The sequence below is a fragment of the Mandrillus leucophaeus genome, unplaced genomic scaffold (assembly GCF_000951045.1).
Source record: "Mandrillus leucophaeus isolate KB7577 unplaced genomic scaffold, Mleu.le_1.0 Scaffold611, whole genome shotgun sequence".
NCBI classification, from domain to species: domain Eukaryota; kingdom Metazoa; phylum Chordata; class Mammalia; order Primates; family Cercopithecidae; genus Mandrillus; species Mandrillus leucophaeus.
In genome coordinates, this window is record NW_012106598.1 from 1,119,472 (window position 1) to 1,135,627 (window position 16,156).

Sequence of the window (16,156 nt, forward strand, 5' to 3'; positions counted from 1 at the left end):
ATATTTTTAGTAAGTCATAAGTAGAAGTAGAGATAAAAACCAGCCTTATGCTAATTATTTGAAATGTTGAATTGGAACTAATGTTTCTACCATGACTGAAGTGGTTCACTAGTATCTAGGTGCTAATTGGAGCCTATTTGATAATGAAAAGCTATTTCTGAGTACTTCTGATGATTTTTCACACTGAATTCAGCTTAGCTTCCCTTCTTTAGCATACTCACTACTTAAAAAAAATTTAGTCAGAGTGATCATGTTGTTTTCATAATATTTGACTAACCCTACCCCTAACCCCAGCCCTAACCCATTTTAAATTTTAAATTTCAATTTTTTTTGTTTAAAGTGACATGCACTACTCAGAACACCCCAAAACGCTTTTTTAAAAAATTAAAATTAGATTAAAATATATATATATTTTTTGAGACAGGGTTTTGCTCTGTCATTGAGACTTGAGTGCAGTGGTGCAGTCATAGCCCACTGCAGCCTCTACTTCCTGGGCTCAAGTGATCCTCCTACCTCAGCCTCCTGAGTAGCTTAGACTACAGGGGTATGCCACCGTGTCCACCTAAATATTTTTTTATTTTGTGTAGAAACAAGGTCTCCCTATGTTGTCCAGGGTGGTCTCAAACTCCTGGGCGGAAGCCATCCTCCCACCTCAGCTTCCCAAAGTGCTGGGATTACAGATGTGAGCCACCACACCTGGTCCAAAAAAGCTTTTTGGTGATTAATTTAAGTTAATCTGTGAAGGGATAAAAATGTGAATTTTTTTTTTGAGATGGAGTCTCGCTCTGTTGCTCAGGCTGGATTGCGATGGCATGATCTCAGCTCACTGCAACCTCTGCCTCCCAGGTTCAAGCGATTCTCCTTCCTCAGCCTCCTGAGTAGCAGAGATTACAGGTGCCTGCCACCACACCCAACTAGTTTTTGTACTTTTTAGTAGAGATGGAGTTTTGCCATGTTGGTCAGGCTGGTCTCGAACTCCTGACCTCAGGCGATCTACCTGCCTTGGCCTCCCAAAGTGCTGGGATTACAGGTATGAGCCACCATGCCCAGCCAAAAATGTTAATTTTTAAAACGATAAAAAAAAAAAAAAACGTAACCCAACTAAATTTGTCATAATATATTTAAATTTCAGGATTTTAAAGTGAATATTTAAATATATTTTTAGGATATCTTAGAGGAAATAAAAGCAGCGTGCCAGTGCGTGGAACCCGTCAAATCAACTGTCTGCATCGCTGACCCCCTTCTGACACAATCCCAAGAAAAAAGCCAAACTGAATTGCCTGATGAGAAAATTGGCAAGAAAAGAAAAAGGAAAGATGATGGAGAAAATGCTAAACCAATTAAAAAAATTATTGGCGATGGAACTAGAGATCCATGTCTACCATACGCTTGGATCTCTCCAACCACAGGCATTGTAATCAGGTATGAGTTGAATTTACTTTGAACCTACTGAATATTTTCAGTGAAAACTTGCTCTGTTTTTGTCAGTGGCACAGATGTTGTGTGATGGAAGTTTCCATTTTAAGATCTTCTTTCTTTTTCAGCGATTTGACGATGGAGATGAACAGATTCCGGCTGATTGGGCCACTTTCCCACTCCATCCTAACTGAAGCAATAAAAGCTGCTTCTGTCCACACTGTAAGAGTAAAAGTGACGGTAGTGTTTTATTCTAATTATGTTTTTCCTGTCAAATTTGTGAAACCTAATATATAATTTGGTAACATTTTGGGCCATGGCTTTTAGATGTTTATTTCCCTACTTATTATCAAAGATTTTGTTATCTTTCACTTCTCTTAGAAGACCACAACTAAGTGGATATGATCAGTAAACTGACTGTTCTTTTTTAAATACAGACTGCTCTGGTAGCTATGAGCCTTGTAGAGGGTCTTAACTTCGGCTTCATAGGTAGGGAGTCTCTAAAATCCCTGAAATTGTGTGCCAGATTTTGTGCATTTGTGCTTGTGCCACGTAGGTTTTCTTTCTTTCTTTCTTTTTTTTTTTTTTTTCCCGAGATGGAGTCACGTTCCGTCGCCCAGGCTGGAGTGCAGTGGTGCGATCTTAGCTCACTGCACCCTCTGCCTCCCGGGTTCAAGCGCTTCTCTTGCCTCAGCCTCCCGAGTAGCTGAGACTATAGGTGCGCACCACCAGGTCCAGCTAATTTTTGTATTTTTAGTAGAGACAGTGTTTCACCATGTTGACCAGGCTGGTCTTGAACTCCTAACCTCAGGTGATCCACCCACTTTGGCCTCCCAAAATGCTGGGATTACAGATGTGAGCCACCACACCCGGCTGGTTTTCTGGGGCTAGTTTTAGGACTCTAGAATCCCTAAAAAGGTTAAGAGCACTATGTCTAGGGCAGAACTTCCAGTAGAGCTTTCTGTGAGGATGATGTTCCTTTGTGCTGTCCAGTACGATAGCCGTTAGCCACATGTGGCAGTTGAATACTTGAATTGTGGCTGGAGTGACTGAGGGACTGAATTTATACCTTTACTTAACTTTAATTAACTAAAAATTAAGTCTGAGTAGCTCTATTGGCAAGTGGCTAGCATAGAGACTAGATTCAGGTCCTGTTTGTTTTCTGGTCTTAGTGCAATTAACTTTTCAATGCCTGTGCCTCTCACTGACTTGACATGGTCAAATATGATGATAGAGCTGAATAGATTCTGAGTTTTTAGAAGTTTTTAAAATACAAAAGCTACTTTTCTCCATCTTCACTGCCTCTGCTCTACTCTCAACCAGTGTTGTCTCTTACCTGAACACTTAGGGGATCAGGAAAGGATTCTAGAGGGAACCTTAAGTTTCCTCCATTCCTCCTCTTTTTCAGCCCATTCTCCACACAGGAGGCAGAGTGATTTTTTGATAATTTATTCACCTCTTGTTGCTTCCTGATAAAAAGTTTTTGAATAGCTTCTCATTGTAATTAAGATAAAATCCAAAGTGCTCAATGTGACCCACGTAATCTTGTGCCTTCTTGCCTCTGAGGCCTCATTTCTTCTCACCTTCTACACTTCAGCCACCCTGACCTTCTTTCAGGTTCTAGAATGTCAGTTCTTGTCTCCCTTAGAGCCTTTGCACCTGTTTTTTTCTTCCAACTACTGAGCATTCTGCCTCCACCACTCTTTGCTTGGCTGAACCGTCCTCATTCTTCAGGTTTCAGTCTCTAACATTTCCCTCTAGCATCCTTTCCTGATCCCCCAAGGTAAACTACATCCTTCCTGTTGTTTTCAGAGCATCTTGCAAATTTCCTCAATATGTATGTATGGATTTGTGTATTTATGTAATGTCTGTGTCTCTCACGAGACTGTGAGCTTCATAAGGGTGAGGATAGGGTTGGTCCTGTTTTTTACTCTCTCCCCAGTGCTTAGCACAATGCCTGGCACAGAGAGGGTGCCCCGTAGTAGCTAATAAGTTGTGGAGCAAAGATTTGAACCTACGAAGTTTGGTTCCAGAGCCTGTACTGTAAACCACTAAGCTGTGCTACCTGAGTTTCTGTGAGTAAATGGTACCTTTGCTTTTGCTTTTTTTTTTTTTGTGAGACAGAGTCTCGCTGTGTCACCCAGGCTGGCATGCAGTGGCACAATCTCAGCTCACTACAACCTCCACCTCTTAGGTTCAAGCAGTTCTCATACCTCAGCCTCCTGAGTAGCTGGGATTACAGGCGCCAGCCAACACACCTGGCTAATTTTTTGTGTATTTTTAGTAGAGGTTTTGCCATATTGGCCAGGCTGGTCTCCAACTCCCGGCCTCAAGTGATCCGCCTGCCTCGGCCACCCAAAATGCTGTCATTACAGGCGTGAGCCACTGCACCCGGCCATGATTGCTTCTTTAGGATCTGTAAGTGCACATCTTACTTCAATGAACTTCAGCATGAGTTGTGGCTATAGATTCCCTTCTTGCCATGCACATGATACTTGAAGAGCTTTTTGAAATCTTCCTCAATTCCTAGTTCCATGTGGAAAAGATAAACATTTCTAGGAATACTGTAGTAGTAGTATATCCTTTATCTGGAGAGTTCTTCAAGAGGTACTGGTTTGATTTTCCTTCGGTGAGGAACATTTTATTGCTTACATTGGAGATGATGAAGTTAGCTCTAGTGGAAGAGGGCCAGGCGCGGTGGCTCACACCTGAAATCCCAGCTCATTGGAAGGCTGAGGTGGGTTGATTGCTTGAGCCCAGAAATTCAAGACCAGCCTGGGCACCATAGTGAGACAATGTATCTACAAAAAATAAGTTTAAAAAATTAGCTGGCCATGGTGGCGTGTGACTGTAGTTCCAGCTCCCAGCCACTTGAGAGGCTGAAGTGGGAGAATCACTTGAGCCTGGGAGATTGAGGCTGCAGTGAACCGTGATCGGGCCACTGCACTCCAGACTGGGTGACAGAGTGAGACTGTGTCAAAAAAAAAAAAAAGGTAAGAGAGGAGCAAGGCCTCCTTTGTTGGTACTGTGCTCTGGAGAGACTGGGTGTGAAGTATCTTAGTGAGTTAGTCTATGAAAGCCATAGATGATTTTCCTCATGTGAAATCTTGAGAGAAGTGTAATACTATATCCTTGCTGCTAACTGAAAGAGCAGTCTGGTATCAGCTACTATGTTAAGTATAGTGGCAGCTTCCCTGGTTCACCCCATAACACATTCATTTCCACACACAGAAGAAGAAAGAGTGGGGGCTGATATCACAACCATGACAAAATTATGAAGGTGGATTCATTGTTCGCCCGGTGAATAGCGGTTGTTGTTTTTCAGGTGGGAGAGGACACAGAGGAGACACCTCACCGCTGGTGGATAGAAACCTGTAAGAATCCTGACAGCGTTTCTCTTCATTGCAGACAAGAAGCCATTTTCGAGTTGTTGGGAGGTATACAAAGGGAAGATCGGGTTGTGTTGGGGAGCGAAGGGGGCTAAAAGAGCCTTTTGCAGTTGGGCCTCCAACGTGTAGTGTTGCTTTTTAACCTGCTGCTATTGTGACACAGCAAGAGGACCAAGTAAGAGAGGGACTGAACTCAGTGAATAAGCACTATATTCATGCCTGGTCATGAAACAACAAACAAATGAGATGTTCATATTCTAAGTAACTGGCATTCTGATAGTGGAGATAAATGCATACGCCAGGTACTGACCTAAACTCTGTACTTACCTGCACACAACTGCGTTTTTGCTCATAGCTGCTATAGTTATCACTGATAGAAGCATATGTGTTCATTTCATAAAAGAACCTTTTTTTTATGTTGGCTTCATGTTTTTTTGTGAGAAACCTCATTCTTTATGAATGTTAACTTATTCTCTAAAAGTATCAATGGGAAGAGAGGGAATACATGCTTTTAAGTAATTAGTCCAAGAAAAACGTTTCATTGGAAAATCTGAAAGATTTAAAAATACAAACAAATATAGATGTATTATGAATGACCTTCTGTAAGCTTCTTTTGGTTGTTTTTGTTCTTTTTGTTGTTGTTAAAGGAATAACATCACCAGCAGAAATTCCGGCAGGTACTATTCTGGGACTGACAGTTGGGGATCCTCGAATAAATTTGCCCCAAAAGAAGTCCAAAGCTTTGCCCAATCCAGAAAAATGCCAAGGTAAAGTTCTAAAAACACCCCAGGTTTTCCTTACGATTTTGAGCAGGCCAGTCTTATTAGAAGAGTTCTGTCTCTGACACATCTCCAGTAACTTCATCTGTAAAAAATTAGGGCAGTCTCCTTACCTGCCCACTTTACAAACTGATTATGATCTGAGGAAATGGTACGTGTGGAAGTGTCTTTTAGCTGTAAAACATGTAGCCTGATACTTATGTTCATTTTATTTTCCGAGTTCTCTTTTTTTAGTATCTAGTAAAACCTGTCTCTCTGCAAACTACGTTCTCTGAAAATGTCTGGCGTTTCAGAATTTTAATTGTGAGGAAGGGATCTGCACCCGAAGCTGGTCTTGTGCTCAGTGGAAGCCTCTGTCTGACCATACAGATGATCCAGGTTCGAATCCTGGCAAGGCCATCCCAGGTGCTGAAATATAAGATGTTTTGGTTTAGACTAAGTAGAATGGCCTGAGAAAGTTGTTTGGCTGGGGTGGCATAGGAGGTGGGTAAGGGGCTGGCTAAAATTTTGTTCTGATCTGAGATTGGTGGAAATTTTGATAATGTCTCATTGTATTTACTGTCATTTAAACATGATCAGTTGGAGGAATAATTAAAATTACCATGGCAATCTTTGGAGGTAAAGTACAGGTTTGTGTTGTAATGACTTCAGAATTTTTTTTTTTGAGATAGAGTCTTGCTCTTGTCACCCAGGCTGGAGTGCAATGGCGTGATCACTTCTACCTCTGCGTCTCAGGTTCAAGCGATTCTCCTGCCTCAGCCTCCCGAGTAGCTGGGATTACAGGCGTCCACCACAAGGCCTGGCTAATTTTTTTTGTATTTTTCGTAGAGATGGGGATTCACCATGTTAGCCAGGCTGATCTCAAACTCCTGACCTCAGGTGATCCACCCAGTTCAGCCTCCCAAAGTGCTGGGATTACAGGCATGAGCCACCACACCCGACCCAGAATTTTTTTAAAATGTAGTTAGATAGCTTATTGAGGGGGCAATAAATTACTCTGTCAGAACTTCACATAAAAGGTGGATTGGATGAGAGAGGAGTTTGAAGATATATAGGTAAGTTAGTTAATTATGAAACCTAAGACTTCACTCAGTGAGTCATTGCCTCTTTCTTTTCTTTTCTTTTTTAATATCGATGTGGTCTGGTACAACGTAAAAGTTGCAGCATTTACTACACCATTAAATGTTGACTATTATAATCACCTTAAAGCTATAAACTCTACTTAGTTTCTCTTGCTACCTCAAATCCTTTTTTGGAATGAGGTGATTATTAAATCCTTTCTAAGGCTTTTGTTTTAATATGAATCAGCTCAAGGAAAATTAAAAGTCTATCTTGAAAAACGTGATTTAATTTGACTCCTGAAGTCAAGCAATCCTTCTGCCTCGGCCTCCCAAAGTGCTGGGATTACAGGTGTGAGCCACCATTCCCAGCTAGAGAGCTTTTAAAAGGGAGGGTACATGAAGAACCTGAAGTGATAATGAATATTCTTAGATGCTTTGGAAAAGTTTGCTTGATCAGCTGGTTCTAGAATTTGAATTAAATCTTAATAATGTGTTTCTGCAAATCTTTTCAACTTTATTAACACAACATTTCACTATATAAGTAACTGGTTTTCTAGGTGAGATTTAAAAATATAATTTCTGCCGTACTAGCTGTTATTTTATTTGCGATCTTTAGTATTTGCCATTTTGCTTTGATGGATTATTTTAATTAGTTCTTACCTGTGAGAGATCAATTTCCTTTAGGAAATACTGAATTTACATCATGCTCGTGGGCTTATCATCTTTCCCTTTGAACACTCTTTGGACTTTCCGGTACTACCCAAAACATGGAAGGGTGGTACCTTTGGCGTGCTAGGCTGCAGGTCGTCCTTTATATTTTAGAGCTCTTGCAAGCACTTTGAGAGCACTGACCTGCAGTGGACTTGAGCAGTGCCCAGTTAGCAGTCATTTCTCCGCTTCCCCTGGGCCCTTTGAACTGTTTTGCGTATTTTATTTAAAATAGTTTAATCTGAAGGCTATAACTTTGGTTTTATTTGATTTCCAAATGAGAAAGCCTTTTACTGGTTACCTTTGCTTCTCTGAGTAAAACTCATTAAAAGAAACTTTAATGTAACATTTGGTGATCTTTAAACACGTTTAAGAAAGAAGAAAGCCAGCGCCTGTCTTCAGTCTTTAAGTCACATTCTGGAGTTAATATAATCAATTCAAGAACTTCTGTCTGTGAAAGAAAACATGCTTTATATGAGTCTGGGGGAAGGACTCAGAATTACATTCACAAGTGGCAGTCATTCTAGGCACACTGATGTGGGTACTGATTCTAGGGTGCTGATGTGAGTCTCAGCTGGGGGTATTGTTTTTCTCTTCCCAGTAAAGACTATTGACCTAAAAGGGCCTTCCCCTTAGCCTTCAGACATACTCCACTTTGTTGTAAATAGACTTTATTTTTTAATGCAGCTTTAGGTTCACAGCAAAATTGAGCATGAAGTACTAAGATCCCATGAACTTCCATCCCCCTCTATGCACCGCCACCACACAGTCCATGTCCTTACTAGAGTGGTACGTTTGTTACAGTCCATGAACCGACATTAACACATCATTATCACCTAAAGTCCTCAGTTTGTATTAGGGTTCACTCCTGGTGGTATATATACTCTATTGATTTTGACAAAGGTGTAATGACATACTCACCATAATAGCATCATACAGAATAGATTCACTGCCTTCCAAATCCTGTGTGCTCTGCCTATTCATCCTTTCTTTACCCCTAACTTCTGGTAACCACTGATCTTTTTACTACCTCCATAGTTTTGTGTGTTTTAGAATATTATATAAATGGAATCATACAGTACATAGCCTTTTCAGATCGGCTTCTTTCACTTAGTAATATGCACTTACATTTCCTCTATGTAGGCCAGGCATGGTGCCTCATGCCTGTAATCCCAGCACTTTGGGAGGCTGAGGCGGGCAGATCACCTGTGGTCAGGAGTTCAAGACCAGCTTGGCTAACATGGTGAAACCCTGTCTTTACTAAAAAAAAAAAAAAAAAAAAAAAATTTGCATAGTGATGGGTGCCTGTAATCCCAGCTACTCAGGAGGCCAAGGCAGGAGAATAGCTTGAACTTGGGAGGCAGAGGCTGCAGTGAGCTGAGATTGCGCCACTGCGCTCCAGTCTGGGCAACAGAGCAAGACTCCATCTTAAAAAAACAAAAAATTCCTCTGTGTTTCGCATGGCTCAATAGCGCATTTCTTTTTAGCTCAATAATATTCCCTTGTCTGGATATACTGTCTACTTTGTTTTATCTGTTATTATTATTATCATTATTATTATTTTATTTTTGAGACAGAGTCTCACTCTGTCACCCAGACCTAAGTGCAGTGGCGCAATCATGGCTCACTGCAGCCTTGACCTCCCAGACTCAAGCGATCCTCCCACCTCAGCCCCCCAAGTAGCTGGGATTATAGGCACGTACCACTATGCCTGGCTAATTTTTAACTTTTTGTAGAGACAGGGTCTCACTAAATTGCCCAGGCTGGTCTTGAACTTGTAGGCTCAAGTGATCCTCCCAACTCAGCCTACCAAAGTGCTAGGATTACAGGCATAAGCCACTTTTTCCAGACCTGTCTATTATTATCTTTTAGAATATTTGAAGATGAGGTAGTACTTTCCTGGGTCTTTATACCGTAAGTATCAACTATCTCTTGTTTGCAGCTTAGTCTGACTAAAATCCCAATCATGACCCCAAATGCGTGGCGGTGCTCCACAGGAAAGCACTCTGGGTACCCAGGCTGTTGGAAGTGGCGCTTGACTGCTCCTAGATAGGCCATGTGAACCTGCAGCACATAGCACTGTGGCGTGAGGATCTGATGGTGGTTATCTCTGTGAGGAAGAGCAGTGTACTGAAGCTGCTGTGGCTTTTAAAAATTTTTTATTTTGCTTTATTTTTTTTGAGACAGGGTCTGGCTCTGTCACCCAGGCTGGAGTGGAGTGGCACGATCTCAGCTCACTGCAACTTCTGCCTCCTGGGCTCAAGCCATCCTCCTACCTCAGCCTCTCAAGTAGCTGGGACTACAGGCACACACCACCACACCCAGCTAATTCTTGTAGAGACAGGGTTTTGCCATGTTGCCCAGGCTGGTCTTGAACTCCTGAGCTGAAGCAATCTGCCCGCCTTGGCCTCTCAAAGTGCTGGGATTATAGACATGAGCCATTGTGCCTGGCCTGTTGTGGCTTTTAAACAGTTTTTAATCTCAGTTCTTTTCATCAACTTAATTTTTTTCTAACTTTGTTCTCCCTTAAAATCTGTCACACTATGGCCCAATTGCTCCCAACTTATTTTTTACTAGCCATCAGACCCATGCAGGCAGGTATGTGCCTTTGAGTGATGTTTCTTTGTGGACAGTTTAGAACCATAACCCAAACTCAAAAATTGCCTTTTTTTTCTAATGAAAATTCATCAGTTCAACAAAATAAGATTTGGGAGATACTTTTCCCTGGGGATTAAATGACTGCATGTAGGAAGTTCCTTCTATCAATATAGAAGCTTGTCACTGATAAAGTTTCTTCCTCTTTCTGCTTGAGTACTTGCTAGAATGGTACAGCTTATTTGAAGGGATAAAATACTATGTATCACTGAAAATATGCTTATTTTAAAGGTATGAGGCTGGGCACGGTGGCTCACACCTGTAATCCCAGCACTTTGGGAGGCCGAGGCAGGTGGATCACTTGAGGTCAGGAGTTCGAGACCAGCCTGGCCAACATGGCGAAATCCTGTCTCTACTAAAAATAGCAAAATTAGCCGACAGTGGTGACACGTGCCTGTGATCCCAGCTACTTGGGAGGCTGAGGCAGGAGAATCATGTGAACCTGGGAGGGGGAGGTTGCAGTGAACTAAGACTGCGCCACTGCACTCCAGGCTGGGCGACAGAGTGAGACTCTGTCTCAAAGAAAAAAAAAAATGGATGCAAAAATACATTTTACAGAAAGGAATAAGTAGTTCAATATAAATAGGTTATCAGAGACTTAAAATAATGGGGCAGAAGAGAAGATGATGATATCTGTTGGCTCACCACCATTGGATGAGGAATGATACACAAAGCCCTGAAGCCAGTAGCTGAAATATGACATGTATTTATAATATGGCATATTATTATTTAGAGATGGGGTCTTGCTATGTGGCCCAGCTGGACTTAAACTCCTGGTCTTAAGTGACCCTCCCCCCTTAGCCTCCCAAGTGGCTGGAATTACAGGTGTGCACCACCATGCCTGGCTTAATGTGCCATAGTGTTTGCCTTTGCAGTGGCTACTAGAATTTGATTATCTTGCATGTGGAATTAGGCAGTTTTTTGGAGGCAATTTAATATTGTGATATTTGCATCTTATACATGAAAAATCAATACCAAAGAAAACTGCTTAGGAGCCTTTGCTATGTCATAGACTGTAAAACTGACTATAAGAATAACTTAATTTCTTGTCAAGTAAATTCTTCTAAACTAAGTAAATGCCTATGAAATATTGTTTTGTAACAAAAGGCCTACTGCCAACGTTTGGAGTTTGACTTCATTGATCTGAAGGATGTGGTTTGAAGGCTATTTCTTTTCCCTCTTAGATAATGAGAAAGTTAGACAGCTGCTTCTGGAGGGTGTGCCTGTGGAATGTACGCATAGCTTTATCTGGAACCAAGATATCTGTAAGAGTGTCACAGAGAATAAAATCTCGGATCAGGTAACTAATTAGTGTAAGGATTATTGGTAAAGTCATGAATGACAGGTTAAATATATCATTCTAGAGACCATAAAAAGTTATTTCATACTTCATAGAATTCCATAGACTTTCTTTTGTTTTCAAACAAGTTGTTGATCCCTGACTCATGATTTGTACTGTGATTTTCTTCTGTTCTTAGAGATAATCTAAGATTAGGATAGGGATATAAGAATAAGGATCTTATCTGTTATCCAAGGATAAGAATCTAAGAATAAAGATACATACTGTGATTTTTTTCTGTTCTTAGAGATAAAGTAAGAATAATCTCTAGAAAATGTTAATACAAAGACTTTTTCTTGAAATGATCTCATGGTTTAAATATGTTTTTCTTTTATTGTTTTCTTTTCCCTTAAATGTTCTCTGTCTTTAATTTTACTATGATTGGGGAACTTCCAGGGCCAGACATTGTGTGAGATGCTGGGATAGATGACTTAGATGTGGTCAAAGAAAGTACAGGGCACTCAGGAAATCTCTAGAAGGGGTACTGAGCTCAGATGAGAAAAATGAGGCTGGCCTCCTGGATGGAAGAGCAGGCATTTGAACTGACTCTCAGATGGGAGCCAGAAGTCACCAGACTTCTTGGAGGCAGAGTCAAGGTTTCAGTGAAGATAAGATTGCAGGAAGTGAGAAAAGCACGTGTAGGAGCCCAGGCAGAAACCAGGAAGACTCTCCAAGTGGATCAGGAGCTAGGAATCAGAAACGGGGTGAGAAATGAAGCTGAAGACACAAATGGGGCTAGAGCATGAAAGACCTTGAAGCCTTTTAAGGATTTGGAGATGTGGGACACCCTTAAAGGTTTTAAGGTTGGCCATGACATGATGAGATTTCACACTGGCAGCACTGAGGGGTTGGAGATGGGAGGTGAGGGAGCTGGAGGGAGACTGTGGGTTGGATAGCCTTAAAAAGACCCTTGAAATATTCAAGTATGACATGATGGGGGCCTGAACTGTGGCGATGTGGCTGGAGTGGAGAGGGTGAGGTTTAACGCATATTCCTGGAAGGTGAAATTGACGAGGCTTGGTGGTTGGTTGGAAGATGGGAGGTGAGAAAGGAGGAGGCGTGTCGATTAGGTCCTGATATTCTAGCTTGGATTTAGGATTTCAGCTAAAGGAGAGCCAGAGCCATGTCTTACTTGCTCACTGATGTATTTCCAGGTTCTAGAAAAGTGTGTGGGACATAGAAGTGCTCAGTAAATATTTGAATGGCTGAATAAATGGAGTGTGTGAATTGTGGTGTCATTCAGCTAGGTGGGGGATACAGGAAGAGAGCAAATACAGTGGAAGGGTGATGAGTTCAATCTTGAGCTTGAGGGGCTGTGGGACTTCCCAAGAGCAGAGGTCCAGGAGGCAGGTTTCGATCCCAGAAGGAAAAGTCAGGGCTAAAGAGAGATAGTTTGGAATTACTAACACATAGATGGTAGCGGAAACTCCGAAAGTGAAAAAGAAGATTGGACCTGGCTTGAAGAGCGTTCATGAGGTAGCAGTTAGACTATGGCCTGGAGGCAGTCTCTTGCATAGTTTTTTCTCAACTGAGTGATAGCCATCTTACCTACCTGTTAATCTCTTTTTACAGCTCCAAGAAAAGTCTGAAAGGATGTTATCCACCCCCTACATTCCCCTTAACAATAATTTTAACCATCTTCTATTTTGATTCTTTAAGACCTGGTGGGCAATTTTCTCAAGAGCCAGTGCATTTCTCTAGTTGCACATCCTTGAGAAGGTGTCACTTAATTGTTTATACCTTTTTTACTTCATGACACCAAATCTTAATCAAAATCAATGTAAGGACAGAATATCAACATATAAGATTAATCCTGATATAAGAGATCAACAGAATGAATGCTGATAATGAATGATATAAGACAATTTGGCATTTCTACCTAAATACTTGTATAGAGGAAAATATCTGTAGGAGGAATACCTTATACTTAAAATGGCTCACATTTATTTATTGAGAATGTTTTTCTCTTGCTTTTTTAAAAGAGCATTTAACTTTCTAAAGCTGCTTATAGGGAGACCCAGGAGGATCTCCCAGAAGACTAGGGCTGTTGGTCTTGAATTATTTTCTTCCACTTTAGGATTTAAACCGGATGAGGAGTGAATTGCTGGTGCCTGGGTCACAGCTTATTTTAGGTCCCCATGAATCCAAGATACCTATACTTTTGATTCAGCAGCCAGGAAAAGTGACTGGTGAAGACCGACTAGGCTGGGGAAGTGGCTGGGATGTCCTACTTCCAAAGGGCTGGGGCATGGCTTTCTGGATTCCATTTGTAAGTGACTTTTTGATTCTAACAGTTGCAATATTTAAAATAGATTCCTAATAAATGCTAAGTACTCAAAATGTTCCAGACTTTATGTACAACTTAGGAGGAATTGAGTGGTATATTTCTGCCCTTAGAGCTATAGTCCCGGATACAAGATACTTCATACATATAGTTCCTGGAGCCAGGTTCTCATTATAAGACCTGTGCTGACATATCGTTAATTGTCGAGGTTTTTAAAGTGACCTGATTTTTGAATAGTAGTGGCAACAAAAATGTCTAGCTATTTGATTTGAAGAAATTTGTTATAGTTTAAAAGCAAAGGACTTAACTTTTACAGACAGAATACTTTTTTTTAAAAATGTTAACTATAACCCTATACCCCTATTTATCAACTGCAGCTAAAAATTTTATTAGAATCGAATGTGTCTTTTTTTCCCTGGTTATTTTAAATATTACTTTGAAGGCTGGGTGTGGTGGTTCATGCCTGTAATAATCCCAGCACTTTGGGAGGCCGAGGTGGGCAGATCACTTGAGGTCAGGAGTTTGAGGCCAGCCTGGCCAACATGGTGAAACCCCGTCTTTACTAAAAATACAAAAATTAGCTGGGTATGATGGCTTCTTGGGAGACTGAGGCATAAGAATCCCTTGAACCTGGGAGGCGGAGTTGCAGTGAGCTGAGATCACACCACTGCACTCCAGCCTGGGTGACAGAGCAAGACTCTGCCTCAAAAATGAAAATAAATAAATAAATATTACTTTGATCCTAGAGAGTGTAAAAGGCATGTGAGACTTTTAGATTCATGCCGGTAATTAATTTTTAGCATGCCTAGTGCAAGGACATCCAGTTAATCATTCAGGAGTAGGAATATTTAAAAATAATCCTACTTAATTTTTTACTATGAGATGCTTGCAAGCATACAAAAAAGAATAGATGCTGATGTAGTGGATGCCTGTGTGCCATTTACCCAGCATCTGGCTTAAGAAATAAAAACACTACAGATGCATCAATGCACCCTGTGTACCTCTCTCCAGTTTCATTTCCCTCCCTCCTTTTAAAATAATCACTCCTCTGATTTCGATGTTTGCTGCTACCATGCATATTTTTATAGCTTTATTGAAGTATGTTTGTATCCCACAATAAAGTAACTATTTCGACTTGATACATTTTTAAAGTATATACCTCACTGTATATATGATTTTGCAACTTGCTGTATTCACTTGGCATTGAGATTCTTTTCCATATTTATTAATGAAGCATGACGAAGCTCAATTTCATTCATTTTTACTATTGCATGGTAATCCATTGTGTGTATTTCTATCCATTCTCCTTTTGAGGGGCATTTAGGTTGTTTCTCATTTTCCCCCATATAAACATTAAGCAATTGACTTTAAGTTGGTAGACTGACAGTATCTTTTTGACATTTCTTTTAGATCTATCGAGGTGCGAGAGTCGGAGGGTTGAAAGAGTCTGCAGTGCATTCTCAGTATAAGAGGTCGCCTAATGTCCCAGGCGATTTTCCAGACTGCCCTGCCGGGATGCTGTTTGCAGAAGAGCAAGCTAAGAATCTTCTTGAAAAGTACAAAAAGTAAGAGACTGGCTTCTCTAGTTTGATAATGTATTAAGGAGAAGAGAAGTGCCTGCTTATATTGGTATCCCAAGCATTAGGATGGCTTTGGTAATTCTTATTATCTAACACGGAGTTTTCATAGACTTTTCAGTGAGTTCAGCATTACTGAGAAATAATTGAGAAGATATTACTTAAGTGAGGAGATTGTCTTATGTCTGTTTGGCTTTTATAGGCCCATTTTGGTTATAAACCCTTTTGTTTGTTATTTATTTCTATCAATAATAATGTACACTTAAACTTGGACATGAGTCTCAGACACTTGTTAATAGATTTCTACTACCAACCCCTCTCTCCCTCCAAAATGGAAATTGTGTTTTTGAAACGTATTATAGAAGTAATATATAGTTATAAAATTTTAATTAAACTATGAAAATATATAAAAAGATAAATTGGTATAGTCCTGCCATCCAGAGAGATAAGTACTGTTTGTTTGTTTGTTTTTTGAGATGGTGGTCTTGCTCTGTTGCCCAGGCTGGAGTTCAGTGGTATGATCTTGGCTCACTGAAACCTCCGCCTCCTGGGTTCAAGTGATTCTTTCACTTCACCCGTGTAGCTGAGAGTAAAGGCATGTGCCAATGTGCCTGGCTAACTTCTGTATTTTCTGTAGAGATGGGGTTTCACCATGTTGCCCAGGCTGGTCTCAATACCAGTTTTCCATGGATGCACCGGCCTCGGCCTCTCAAAGTGCCAAGATTATAGGTATGAGCCACTGTACCTGGCCAAGCACTGTTTTTATATCTTAGTACCTATCCATTTAGACTTTTATTTTTTCACTGGAAGTGTGGCCAATGAGGGTCATGATTTCCTTTATATTACAAAGTATATTCTAACATTTGGAATTTGTTGCCCCCTAAATTGTAGGCTCCCAGAAGCACAGAAGCTGTCTCTCTTTATTGTGGCATTTGCAGTGTCTAGCCA

General features: G+C 40.8%; 1 protein-coding gene across 2 annotated transcripts in view; it reads left to right on the forward strand.

Moving 5' to 3' along the window:
• The window catches only part of POP1 (processing of precursor 1, ribonuclease P/MRP subunit (S. cerevisiae)), a 44,305-nt gene that overhangs the window by 19,202 nt on the left and 8,947 nt on the right, over positions 1-16,156 (forward strand). For both annotated transcript variants that reach the window (XM_012000009.1, XM_012000010.1), the window contains exons 8-14: positions 1,166-1,422; positions 1,545-1,638; positions 4,742-4,853; positions 5,453-5,572; positions 11,193-11,308; positions 13,425-13,616; positions 15,042-15,196. In XM_012000009.1, coding sequence (XP_011855399.1) covers positions 1,166-1,422; positions 1,545-1,638; positions 4,742-4,853; positions 5,453-5,572; positions 11,193-11,308; positions 13,425-13,616; positions 15,042-15,196 — 1,046 coding nt within the window. The remainder of the gene's footprint in view (positions 1-1,165; positions 1,423-1,544; positions 1,639-4,741; positions 4,854-5,452; positions 5,573-11,192; positions 11,309-13,424; positions 13,617-15,041; positions 15,197-16,156) is intronic.